This window comes from Ursus maritimus, unplaced genomic scaffold (assembly GCF_017311325.1).
Source record: "Ursus maritimus isolate PB19 unplaced genomic scaffold, ASM1731132v1 scaffold_24, whole genome shotgun sequence".
Taxonomy (NCBI): Eukaryota; Metazoa; Chordata; class Mammalia; order Carnivora; family Ursidae; genus Ursus; species Ursus maritimus.
The window spans coordinates 5,137,091-5,150,364 of NW_024424897.1; the positions used below are offsets into that span (position 1 = coordinate 5,137,091).

At 52.5% G+C, this 13,274-nt stretch overlaps 1 protein-coding gene across 4 annotated transcripts in view; it reads left to right on the forward strand.

The window, feature by feature from the left end:
• Window positions 1–7,658: 7,658 nt before the first annotated feature.
• The window catches only part of ST6GALNAC2 (ST6 N-acetylgalactosaminide alpha-2,6-sialyltransferase 2), an 18,258-nt gene continuing 12,642 nt past the window's right edge, over window positions 7,659–13,274 (forward strand). Inside the window, exons 1-2 of one of the 4 annotated variants that reach the window (XM_040640166.1) lie at window positions 8,791–8,976; window positions 12,820–12,880. In XM_040640166.1, the coding sequence (XP_040496100.1) occupies window positions 8,852–8,976; window positions 12,820–12,880 (186 nt within the window). In that variant the 5' untranslated portion in view covers window positions 8,791–8,851. Of the gene's footprint in view, window positions 7,927–8,790; window positions 8,977–12,819; window positions 12,881–13,274 lie in introns of those variants that run through there. The other 3 variants (XM_040640163.1, XM_040640165.1, XM_040640164.1) reach the window with 3 other exon arrangements.

Genomic DNA, 13,274 nt, shown 5'->3' on the forward strand with positions numbered 1-13,274 from the left:
CTCTCCCCCACGCCTGTCGGCTTTATAAGTCACAGCTTAAAAACAGGTGCGTTTTTTGTTTTGTTTTTGTTTTGTTTTGTTTACCCTGTGTAAATTATTTGGATTTCAACAGAGACTACCTTCTTTTTTCAGATTGTCTAGTGAATTTTTAAATTTAAAAATCATGGGTTTGGGGTTTTGTTTTTCATCCCAGAATTTTTTTAAAAGTTGTTTAAAGTTGTTTAAAGCTATTCTAATTAAACCTCCCGGAAAGGATTCGTGTTTCCCTGGAGTTCGAGCTCCCATCAGCCCCTCCCTCCCTCGACGGCAGTGGGTGGCACTGGCGGTTCAACCGGACCTTCCTCCCTGGCTTGTGCAATCCTTCTTCCGAACGAGCCACTCTCCTTTGGCTTGCTTGGAGCTCTGTATTTTCTCAGCGACCAGGCCAGGCGTCGAGGATCTGAGAAGTGAGGTAAGAATAAGTTTCCACATTTGTGGGCAAGATCTGAACAAACAGCATAGCACAAGCCCTGTCTTGAAGCCCGGGCAGGAAGTGCTCACAGCTCGAGGGGCTCTCAGCAGCTCTACCTCAGCCCGGCTGCCTGGGAAGCTGCCCTCCAGTCCTTCCAAAATCTGAAGGCTTAAAGGCTCATGATTTTATGGACCAGCAATTGGGGCTGGGGTCAGCTTCCCTCTGCTCTGGCCCGGGGTGACCCATGCAGGTGCCAACATCCAGGGGCTGGACTGGGGCTGTGGTCTATGATGGCCTCACTCCCTCTGGGAAGTCCTGGCGGCTCTGGCTCCTGGCTGGGCGTCTCCATCCTCTTCCATGCAGCCTCTCATCCTCGAGGAGGCTAGAGCGAGCTCCTGGACCCGGTGGCAGAGGACCCAAGAGGACAGAAACAGAAGCAACGAGGTCACCTGAGGCCGATTGTCAGAAGGCACACAACGTCATTTGGGCCACATTCTATTAGCCAAAGAAAGTCACAAGCCCAATCTGGAGTCAAGGCATGGGAAAATAGACTTGGCCTCTTGCTGGGAGGGGGGTGTGAGTTCTAGGATGGCAGGACCTGTGGCAGCCATCTCTGCTGGCCCCACGCCTGGTGACACAGGTTCGCACACCTAACACTGCTCTCACTGTCCAGGGCCTGGCGGGCTGGGCAGACACAAAGCTTCAAGAAGGGCCTATTCTTTCTCACTGTCTGGCGTCAGTCCCCAGCAGTCCACACAGGGCATGACAGCCCACGTTTGCATGGTGCTTCCTCCATTTCTCGAACTGCAGGCATATTTAGTGAGTGTAGCAATCTTTATTGGGACTATTGTCATTCCCATGTTACAAATGAGGACACTGAGGCATAAGGAAAAAGTTTAGGGAACTTGTCCCAGCCCACACAGCAGAACTGAGGTTGTGGCTTTGCAAGCCACCCTCTGGAGCGTTCTACTCCATCACCTTCTGAAGGTCTGCGTCCCAGGCACGCAGAGTATCCTCTTCCTTGACACTCCTCCCTCCTTCCTCACCTAATCCCAGGAATTCTGGAGGATAGGGGCTGGAGCACACATCCCAGCTACACTCTGAAGTCACAGAGCAGCCAGGGAGGCCAGCAGGTGGAGGCTTGGCGAGGACATCCGAACCCCAGGGTTCGCTGGGGAAGGAAGCAGCTAAGCATTGGGCTGGTTTCAGGGCTGAGGTGCCGACCGTCACCAGGGACCAGCAGCAGAGAGAACTTGACTGATCTTGCACTCTGGGAGAAAGTGCAGCCCACAGGGCTTCCCCAAGAGGACTCAGCTGGGGGGCGGGGGGTGATGGAGCAGGCATGCGCAGTTTCAAGGTACTGACTAAAGGCCACAGGTTCCCACTTCCCTCACCACGCACCTCCGTAAACACACACAATTTCAACATATTCTCATGTACTGAGCCCAGCTAACAGAGGGCACGCTCACAATGAATACAGCGAAGTCATGTTGCTAGGCAGCTGAGACGGTGGCCAAATCTTGCCGCTGGAACTGTCCTTTAGGGACAACTGTGTCTCGGCTACCAGGTATTTGCCAACACTCCCGTGGACTTTTATATTAATCACATCAGCAGCTAGCTGAGTGCAAGGGGAATTTGGGAGGACAAGATGGGAGGCAGGGAGGTGAATTAGAAGACAATTATAATCCATATGGCTATTGGCCACTTACAATCGAGGTGGAAAAATTAGTGCGGATTTGCAAAATATTCAGCATCAAGATGGCAAATGGGTTTGATATGGATTCCAAACTAATAAAAAAGATTCACTGCAGGGGCGCCTGGCTGGCTCAGTCGGTGAAGCGTCTGCCTTGGGCTCAGGTCATGATCTCGGGGTCCTGGGATGGAGCCCCATGGCAAGCTGCCGGCTCAGTGGGGAGCCTGCTTCTCCTTCTCCCTCTGCCCCTCCCCCACAACTCATGTTTTTGCTTGCTCTGCTCTGTCTCTCAAATTAAAAAAAAATTTCTTAAAAGTCACTGTGAACAGTTTTAAGCATCACAGACAGAAAAATAATCACCATGATCTATTTTGAAATAGTTAAAATAATTTTTTAATTAAATTAAAATTAAATAAATTAAATTAAAATTAAATAAATACAATATTATGGCAGCACAATGAAGAATAACGATAAAATGGGGCACCTGGCTGGCTCAGTCTGTACGGCATCCGAGTCTTGATCCCAAGGTCATGAGTTCAAGCTCCACTTTGGACGTAGAGCCTACTTAAAAAAAAAAAAAAAAAGATGAATGTTTAAAAAAAAAGATTAATGACAAAATCATTTTAAGTTCTGTAATTTTCACATTTTGGTTTCCTATTGTTACCAAGACCAATTATAATTGCACAAAATTTTATCAGTTGCACTGTGTGATACAAGTGGGTAAATTAGCTATTGTTAAAACTAATTTCTCATTTCATATAAAATAACATTTTTTTTCAAGAAATTGACATTTTCAAGAGGTTGAAAAAAAAAACCTTCTCATTAATGGGTCTATAGAAAAATATTAAAAAAGAAATCTTTTAACTCTTGAAAAGCATTAGGCTCTAATTGTTTGAGTCACAAATGCTAATCCACAGTCTGACTGATCCGGAACATCCCAGCTGATTCAAAATGCGGCCATCAAATGGGCTTTCTTTTTGAGAGCTCGGTCCCACTCAGCTTCAAGTCAGTGCCTCCGTTTGTCTTTTTATAAATTCTTGAAATACAACTGGGACAATTTTCATCATGGCTTTTTTTTTTCATAAAACAGTTAATCATCTCAAAGTGCTTTTGATTGAAATGACAAAACCAGCCTCTGATACGTAATTAGAATATCTAATAAATTTTGATTAGAAACTTGCTTGAAATTCATGCCACTTCAGAGACTGAAAAAATAAAAATTGATTTTAGTAAAAACATATTTTTACAAAGATGCTTACACAGGATTGTTTCAGAACACAGAGTACTTAAAGTTTTGAGGTGTTCTGGTTTTATAAAGCCATAATCCATCCACATCTTAAGTGTAAAGTATGTAAATACACTTTTCAAGATTTTTTCAAGATTTTTATTTCTTTGTCAGAGAGAGAGTGGGCACGCACACGAGCAGGGGGAGAAGCAGACTCCCTGCTGAGCAAGGAGCCCGATTTGGGACTTGATCCCAGGACCCTGGGATCAGTGACCTGAGCCAAAGGCAGACGCTTCACCAACTGAACCACCCAGGCGTCCCTACTTTCCAAATTTTAATTCAACTTAATGATGACCTTGTGTCTCTAAAAAAAACTAAGGATATTTCACATGTAGACAAAAGAAAAAAAATAACATCTTATTTTTGAAAATTTCAAACATACACAAAAGTAGAAGAGTATAAGGAACTCCCACTGCACAGCTCATATGAGTAAAAATCAATGTAATTATTAATATAATTATCAACTCACAGCCAATCCTCATCATCTGCAGCCCCCATGCCCTCCTCGCTTACAGCTCAGATTGGATTATTTTAAGCAAGTCCCAGGCACCACTGTTCATATGAACTGCGACTATTTCAGTGTGTTTTACTAACAGGTAAGAACTCTTTAAAAATCACCACAATACTATTATCACATCTAAAAAAGTGAACAATTCCTTAGACTCACCAAATATCCAGTTTGTATTTCAAATTTCTTTGAATCAACAATAGAATTTTAAGATAACAAATCAACGATGAAGCCAACATTAAGTCAAAAAGCATTGCAAGAGGGGTGTGTGGGTGTCGCAGTGAAGCGTGATCTCGTGTTCAGGTCGTGATCTCGGGGTGGTGAGATGGAGCCCCATGTCCGGCTCCGTGCTCAGCGTGGAGTCTGCTTGAGAGTCTCTCCCTCTCCCTTGGCCCCTCCCACTCCTTCTCTCTCTCTCTCTCTCAAATAAATAAATAAATCCTTTCAAAAAATCATTGCAAGATTAAAGTCACATATAGACTGAAAGTGAGAGATGGAAAAGCATTTGCCATGAAACGGAAATGAGAAAAAGAAGTCAGGCTAGAAATACTTAGGTTGGACAAAATACTTCTTTTTTTTTAAGGTTTTATTTATTTATTTGATAGAGAGAGAGAGCACAAGCAGGGGGAGCGGCAGGCAGAGGGAGAGGGAGAAGCAGGCTCCCCGCCGAGCAGGGAGCCCCAGGCAGGGCTCGATCCCAGCACCCTGGGATCATGACCTGAGCCGAAGGCAGACGCTTCACTGACTGAGCCGCCCAGGTGCCCCTCAGACAAAATGGACTTTAAACAGACTGTATTGGGGCGCCTGGGCGGCTCTGTCGGTTGGGCATCCAAATTTTGGTTTTGGCTCAGGTCATGTTTTCAGTGTCCTGGGAGTGAGCCCCATGTCCGGCTCTGCACTCAGCCGGGAGTCTGCTAGAGATTCTCTCTCCCTCTCCCTCTGCTTCTCCCCCTGCTCGCACGTGCTCTCTAAAATGGATAAATAAATCTTTAAAAAAAATAAAAACAAATATAACAAAGACTATAACAAGAGACAAAGAAGGACCTTATATAACAAAGAAGGGATCGACCCAGCAAGAGGATGTAACGATTGCATAAACCATCGTAAGAGCCTGACTTCCGGGGTGCCTGGCTAAGTCCATAGAGCATGCAACTCTTGATCTTGGGGTCATGAGTTCAAGCCCTACATTTGGCCTAGAGCTTACTTAAAAGAAGAAGAAGAAGGAGAAGGAGAAGAAGGATTTCAGCATGACAATATGAGGAACTGCGCAGACCCAGTCTCCGGTACGGGTAAAATGTATGAAAAGACAACCATTTACGGTATCTAGAAGTGGTCCTAAGGGCATCCACAAGTGAAGAAACATCTATTCAGGAAAATCCACTACAATTCTAGAAGCGCATGTGGTATTTGAGCCCAAACTGTTCCCTCTGTCCCTACCGTCACTCCAGATTGGTGCAGCCAAGAACACAGGGCCCCTCTCCCCTCAGCTCCGTGTCAGAGGGTTTCTTCCAGGGAGGAACGGGACATCAGCATCCTGCACCAGCCCCCTGCTGCTGAGGCTAAGTTCTGGGCGAGTGTGGCCAAGAGGTGGGGACTCCCTTCTTCTATTCCACCCCCACTCGTGGAAATGGAGACTCTGCTTTGAGCGTGATGTCATGTTGAGCGTGGCGGTCCCCTGCCCTGGCTTGTGAAGGTGGCGGTTTCACACCAGGAGAGGCAAGCTGCCTCCCATCCTTCACATGTTCAACGCCTAAATGTGTCACTCAGAGAGAAGCACACCATTGTCCCCACCCCAGCTCCCGAGCCCTGGCTCAGAGATTTGGCGGGGGGACAGAAGCAGGCTATACCATACAGAGGTCCTCATTTCTTCCCAAAGGAACTGACTTTCTCTGCAAAGAGGGTGGAGAAGCTCAAGCCCAAGGGCGCTCTCAGAAACAGTGCAGGTTGTGTGAAAGGGAACTAACCGGGAGGAGACTGGTAGATGTGATGAAAGTACCCGTTCAGGTGTAAGCCTGCTGGTTTGCAGGACAGCACCAGGGAGAGCGACGCCTGAATAGGTACCCTAGCCTCAGATGCCACTCCTCTGGAGGAGCGGGAGTCTATCGAGCAACTTCTGCCCCAGGGCGTTATTGTAAACCATAGAGCCATCGTCGGATGGCAACGCATGGAGCTTAACAGCTGGATATGGTCAGGGAAAGCCGTGTAGCGAACTCAGCCCAGGTCGCTGCCAACCTAGGGTGACATACACCCCAAACCACACTTCCCTGCGGGGCAACATCAAAGGTTTAACACTTCATGGGAGTCGGGGGGCAGGGTGGGGGGAGACTTCACTAAAATACACCAGCCAGTCATTAAATAAGCAAATAAGCCTGAGATGGGGAGTGGGGGTCCGGTGCCCAGAGCTGCTACAATGTATTATCTAAAATGTTCTGTTTCCAGCAAAAACGTATGAGACAAGCAAAGCAGGAAAACAGGACTCTCCTCTCACACTGGAAAAAGACGGCCGAGGGGACTGCCTGTGACCGTGGCCGGATGTTGGATTTAACAAAGACCTAAAGTAACTACAAGGACACTGTCAAATTCAAATTCAGAGGGCGATGTAGCAGCATTAGAATGGAAAACGTCTGTTCCCTCGGGAATGGAGAAGGCCCGTGGTGGCGTCAACGAAGGGACAGTTTCAGGGGTGCGGCAGGTAACCACAGAGACAGCATGGACTTTCCCTAGCCAGAGCGGAGCAGGAGGATGGCTGGAGTTAACCAAGGACCAGGAAATGGCAGGTGGAGAGAGCCCGGCTGAAGCTGAACGTGCCGTGGCACCATTCGACTCTGGAAGGAGATACTCCCGGCAGCTGTCAGCCAGGCCAGGGCGCGGGTAGCAGGGAGGAGGGCACGCCGCACAGACAGATCTCAGAGCGTGAACCCAGGTGAGGGTTTTGCTGGGCAGAAAGCCAGAAACACAGGGGAATCAGGGTTATGATGAGAGAGTAGCTCAGATGATGACCCCCAGGGGTCATAATCTTTCCTGCCTGGACAGGAAATAAAGTTTCGGGGCTGACATGCTGGGAGACACACAGGGGCAGAGAGATGGAGGCCGGGTGAAGTTGTAGATGAGGAATGAGAATGCTGGGTGGACGGATGGGAGGCCTTGGTCCGAGCGGGGTTTTAAAGGCATAGGAAGTAGACTGGAGTCATTAACACAGGGGGTGGGGGCCAGCTCCCACACAGGAGAGGAACCCCCCCCCCCAACACACACACCTTAAGGCTGGAGTGCAGACAGGTGGAGGCTGGGCTGTGGTGGGAGCCAAGTTTATGGGTTTAAAGATGGAAAGTTGGAGAAATGAATAGTTGGCATTGAATGACACTTTAGCCCAGATGGACCTAACAGATATATACAGAACATTCCATCCAAAAACAGGGGAATACACATTCTTTTCAAGTGCACAGGGCACATTCTCCAGGATAGATCACACGTAAGCCCACAGAACAAGTCTCAGTAAACTTGGAAAGATTGGAAAAAAAAAAAAGAGAGAGAGAAATTATTAGTGATTCCCTTTTTCTCCATGAAGTAGGAGAGGCATTTAGTTAGGGCAAGGGTGGACATGGGATTCGCAGGCTCAGAGAGAGGGCTGATGTTTTATTAACCCCTGAAGAAAGGGGGTACGGTGCTGATCAAGGGATAAGTAACATCTACAGGGATTTTGATGAGTAACACCCACGAAGATGGAACCGGAAGCCTGGAAACCACTGATTCTGAGTAGTGTCTGTCAGGAGGGTAGCAAGGTGCAGGTCACTCTGCGGCAGTCTTGGCGCGAAGGGAAGAACCAACCATCCCACCGTGGGAGCCTCCTGGGAGGCCCACAGAGGAGGACGGGAAGGAGCTGAACCTAAATGACCCATCCCGCAGGCCCAGGCCCCGGCCTCCGGGAAGTCTCGCAGTGGGACACACCCCCAGTTGCTGCACCCAGACTTGCTCGCACAGGTGAAGAACAGGTGAGGGCAGAACGTTCCTGGAAGGGACCGGCTCCCTCTCATCCTTGAAGTTCCTGACAGCTGGGGGCTAGGGTATTTCACAGGCTTTCGAGGTCTAAGACCCCGGACGCTGCCTGCTGGAGAGTACACCGTCCCACCTACTGCTCACTCCCTCGAGGGCTCTGCTTCAAGAGCCCAGGGGCCAGAGGTGCCCCGCCCTTCTAGGTGACCCCCTACCTGGTGACACCAGAGGCCCTGCCAGGCGGTTCAGGTGGTCTTTCTGCCGCTGAGAGCTCCAGGCAGGCCTGGGTTTGTAAACGGAATGCAATGTGATTGAGGGCCCTGGCGGCCCAGGACGGTTACCGAACGAGGGGCGGAGTGGTCTCAGCTCCCCCCACCCATGCCAACCCGGCGGGAGCCCTATCTACCCCCTCGCCTGCCACCTCCAACCCAGGGTGGGCTCGGGCCCCTCATTTCGCCCCTCATTCGCCCCAAAGCCCCGGGCGCGGGCGGGGAGCGAGCACTGCGCGGCCCACCCGGCAGGTGGCGGCGTCTCCCAGCGCCCCGCCCCCCTCGCCAGGCCCCCCGGTCGGTGCGTGCCTGCCCTTGACCGCCCGGGGAACAGCGCCCAGCCCAAACCCCGGCCACGGGTGCCCGCCGCGCACGTGCCCGGGGCAGACGGCAGCGCCGGAGGGGCGCGGGCTGGTCCGCGAGCCGGGGGGCGACACGCCCGCCCCCGGGACCCGCCAACGCGGCCCCCGAGGGTGCTGCGAGTCCGGGCAGGAGGGGAGCGGCAGGGCGGGGAGGCGCCGCGGGGGCTGGAGCAGGGCAGGGCCGGGGTGGGGGGGGGCAGGGCGGCCGCTTCTGGGAGGCCGGCCCGGCCCACCCGGGCCTCTCCCCTCCGCCCGGGACGGCGGCGGACGGGGCGCCCGCGGGCCAGGGCTGCATGGGGCTCCCGCGCGGCCAGCTCCTCTGGCTGCTGCTCCTGCTCGCGGCCGCCTGCTCGGGGATCCTCTTCAGTCTGTACTCCTCGGCAGTGGCGCGGTACCCGGGGCCCCGGTCCGGAGCCAGGTAGGGGCTGCGGCGCGGTCCGACCGGGGGGTGGCTCCGGAGACGCGCAGGGGACGCGCGGGGCGCCCAGCCCGTGCCCCTCAGTCCACCGGCCGCGTCGGCCTCCCTGGGGTGGCTCGCAGCGGGGACTCGGGCCGCGGCCCTTTGTCCCCAGAGCCTCCACCCGGGCGACCAACCTGCGCCGCCCGGGCCCCACAGCCTCTGCCGGGGTCCGAGAGGGACCTCGCCCCTTGCGCACCGGCCACCCGCTCCCCCACAAAGCCTCGTGGGTTCATTCCCTCCGGCCGCGATTCGAAACACTTTCTGTTGTCCAGATTTGGCTGGGTCGTCTGAGTCAGATAAAAACAGCCCCGTTTTTGTCAGGAACTCTCCCTCCCTAACGTCACGTTTCTCTGACTCTGCTTTTGAGGGGAGGGACCCAAGACTCCGGGTTCCAACTTTGCCGGGATCCTCAGCTCGACTGCGGCGGGTCGCCTTTCCCGCCCGCTCCGTGTGTGCCCTCCCCGCGCCCGGCTCCCCGCTCTTGCCCACGCGCTGTTTGCTCTGTTCGTTTTGATAAGCGCCGTGTGGGCGCGATCCGGCGAAGCCGCGGACTCCCCCCGGCACCGGGGCAGATCCTGGGCTCCATCCAGGTTCCCCTCCTCGAGCCTCGTTCTGGCTCCCCTCCCTCCCGCTCGCCCAGCGCACCTTCCTTGCATTTGTGCCCCGCGAGGATAAGCCAACGAGCCTGTGTGTGATAGGAGATGGTGCCAGTTTTACTGAGGAAGCCTCAAAAGAATTTGGTTTTCCGCCTGGGAGGCGGATCGAGCTGTGCAGGAGTCTGGATTTGGGAGGCCGCAAGGGCCCCCACAGGCTCCCCCACCGGCCTCGGGACCCGCTCTCCCTTCGGAGCGCTTTCCCAACTGCGGGCTCCTCGCCAAACCTTGCTCCAGGCATAACAGGATGAAAGGAAAGCTAGTTATCTGTTCTCAGGAAACGTGGTCAAAAGGCATCTAAAGTTGCAAAACAATCCGAAACACCTGCAACTCCTTATGAGCCTGGCCCCTCTGGAACAAAGGGTGCTCCAGGCCCTGGTGCCGAGGTCCTTGTCTCCTCGTAGTCAGAAATTGCATAAGGCGAGGCACTGAAAGGTGGAGGATGTTAAGAAAGAGAATCCTTTGTAAATTGTATGTAAGGATGTTTTGAAACACGTTTCAACATCCTGTGAAAGTATCTAATAAACTTTAAATATGAGGTTGTTGAATTTCCATTATGCCTCAACAAAGTTTGTAGAAGTCTTTCATCTTTTAAAAAGCGAGTACAAGCCAAGAACTTGTCCGTTTTCTTGTTGTTCCCCTGATGTTTGCGATGTAGCTGAACCCCCGGGGTTGGCCTGGAGGGCCTCCCTGTAGGAGGTGGGCATTTAGCGTGGGGAGAGGCTGGGTGGGAAGTCCAGCGGTCTGGGGCAGCGGGGAGCAGGCTATGTGACCCCCTCCCCACCTGGGGTGGGAAAGCGGATGGCCTGGCCAGCTGGAGAGCCCGGGGAGGGGTGGGGGCAGCATTGGGACCTGGTCTTACCGCACCTGAGTGCTCTCATTGCAGGCTAGAGAGTGGAACCCAGCCCAGGGATTTACCCACGGCAGAAGAATCTGGGTCAGGAGTTACCAGGCATTGGGCTATCTAGACTTGTGTTTAAAAAAACAAAACAAAAAGTCTTTTTTATGGGTGGGGGAGGGGGCCGTGGTGAGGATAGCTATAGGCCACCGCTTAGCTGCCAGTATCTGTTGTCAACATTATTTTGTAAAAGAAAGGACATCCGAGGGCCCAGAATTTCTAAGCAAATGGTCCAAACTGCGGAGATTTTGTTTTATGAGCAATGGGCTGCGGTGGTCCCTCCTTATCTGCTGTTCGGCTTGTCCCGCCAGGTCTGGGAGGAGATGAGCCTCCCCTGACAGAGGTCAGCAGGGAGCCTAATGATAAGTCACAATGCAGCCATCACCCGCCCTCCGTCTAGTCACCTGGCCTATTTTATCATCGCCCACTGTCACAAGAAGGGTGATATTTACAGAGTAAGATATTTGCAGAGACCACACTCAGGTGGTATTGTTATGATCGTCCTGTTATAGATTATTGTCGTTGTCTCTTACTGTGCCTCATTTATAAGTTACGCATGCATGTAGAGGAAAAAACTGTGTGTGTACAGGGTTCAGTATATCCATGTTTCAGCAACCACTGCGGGTCTTGGAGCTCCCCCCGCCCCCCAGGATAGGGGAGGTCTACTCTACAAGGTCCTTATCTGTTCTCAGGCCGGTGAAACTTCCGGGAGGGGCACAGGTGGGCTGGCTCCCTTCCCCACTCCTTCCAGGCTCTCCGGGAAGGTGTGGCTAGAAGCCTTGGGATTCCCAAGAAGGAGGGCTGGAAGTCGCTGAGCACGAGGGGCGCTCTGGAGATAACAGGACTCCCTGAGGCTGGGGTGCTCAGCGCAGCAAAACAGAACTGGGGTGGGGGGCTCTGCAGCCCCTTCCCTGACACTCTATCCCTCCTGTCTCCAAGCTACCCTGGCCGGCAGCTCCCTCATCTGGTTCTCAAGCCTGGCTCACAGTAGAATCACCTGGGGAGGAGGCCTAGACCAGTCAGATCAGAACTGCAGGGGGGGTGGTGAGGCCCTGGGCGCAGGTGTTTTTCAAAAGCTCCCTGGGGGTTTTCACCGCCCCTGAGGCTGAGTACTGGGGTCCCAGTTCCTCTTCAAAGGAGGTCCTGTTGTGCTGAGAGGAACTACAGGATGGGGGGGGAGGAGAAGGTGGCCATCTGAGGGGGAAAGGGAGGGATGGGGGAAGGGATCATCCCTGCTTTTCCCCGTCTGCCCCTCCATGGTCCTATGGAAACACGCTCCCTTGTGGCCCAGCTGGCTCCGCACGTCAGAAGCAAGTAACAAGAGGCCTTTGTTTCCTTGCAAACTACCTGCTGATGCAAAATCCTCCCCACCTGCTTCCTTGTGTGTGTGTGGGGGGGGGGGACAGGAGTCTAGGAGAAGCCTGACACCCTTTTGAATAGGCAAAGGCCCCTATTCCTTCTATTCTGTTTGCTCCCTCCCCTGATGCAGGGGTGGCCTGGGAGGTGGGAGGAGGACTGAAGCAGTAACATCAGCCCCATCCTCTCTCCCGAAGGGACACTGTCACAGTGGTTGTCACAACAAGGTCCTTTCCCTTCTTCCTTTAGGGAGCAATAGCTAACATTTAGCGGACACTTTTTGTACAAGATAATATTGAGTCTCTGTGTGGACCCTCCCAGCAATTGGAGATGTGATATGATGAATAATGATAATTAATCACTTGATTATATCTGCTGTCCAGATGCAGACACTGAGGCTCTGAGAAGTGACTTCCCTACATCACGGGATGCAAACCTAGGGAGTGAGGCTTCAGACCTGTGTCCTCCACGGGGAGGAGCCGGGGCAGCAGGACGACAGACCCCAAGGGGAAGGGGGTCCACGTCATCTGGGACCACCGCCTGCCTCCCGGGCCTTGGCAGGGAGCTCCCTCAGATGGCAGCAGGGGGCTGGCAAGCTTGCCTGGTGTATGTTTTCATCCTTGAACCGGATCTCACTGTTCCGTAAACGCCACATTTCTGCCGCTTGCCTTGGGATTTCTTGGATTTCCGGGTTTAGAGAGCTGAGCAAAACATAATAATGTGACAATATTTTTTTCCTAAAGAGGGAGACAAGGGCAAAAATCAGAGCCTGGTAAGATCGCAGGAATGCCATCTTTAACTTTGAGAGGATCTGTCAGCCCCTGGAGCTAAGAGTCAGCCAGAAGGTTCCGAGGCACAGGTCCAACCCCTGCTTTCCTTCTGCTTCTCCCCCAGGAATGCCACATCGTCTCGAGCATTTGTCGGACACAAGGCATCAAATGCTGGAACGAGAAAGGTATGATGGTCGACTATTCCGGCAGTTTCGAGCATCTCCAAGTTAGTGGGGAGGAGGGGACAAAGAAGAGAAACGAGAACATTCTCATGAGACTGCTGCACGGGAGCTCTCTGGGCCCCCCAAACGAAGCTTCCAGCTGAGCAGTCAGCCAGACCCAGTCACCAGGGTTCCCTGTACCCCAGGAGCAGAGATGGGGTGTAGCCAGGGGAAGAGTTCTTGGGAAGTCTTGTAATATATCTTTAAAAGGCCTGTGAATTTGACATTCTACTCAAAATGCCTTTTTTTTTAAAGATTTTTTTTTTAAAGATTTTATTTATTTATTCGACAGAGATAGAGGCAGCCAGCGAGAGAGGGAACACAAGCAGGGGGAGTGGGAGAGGAAGAAGCAGGCTCA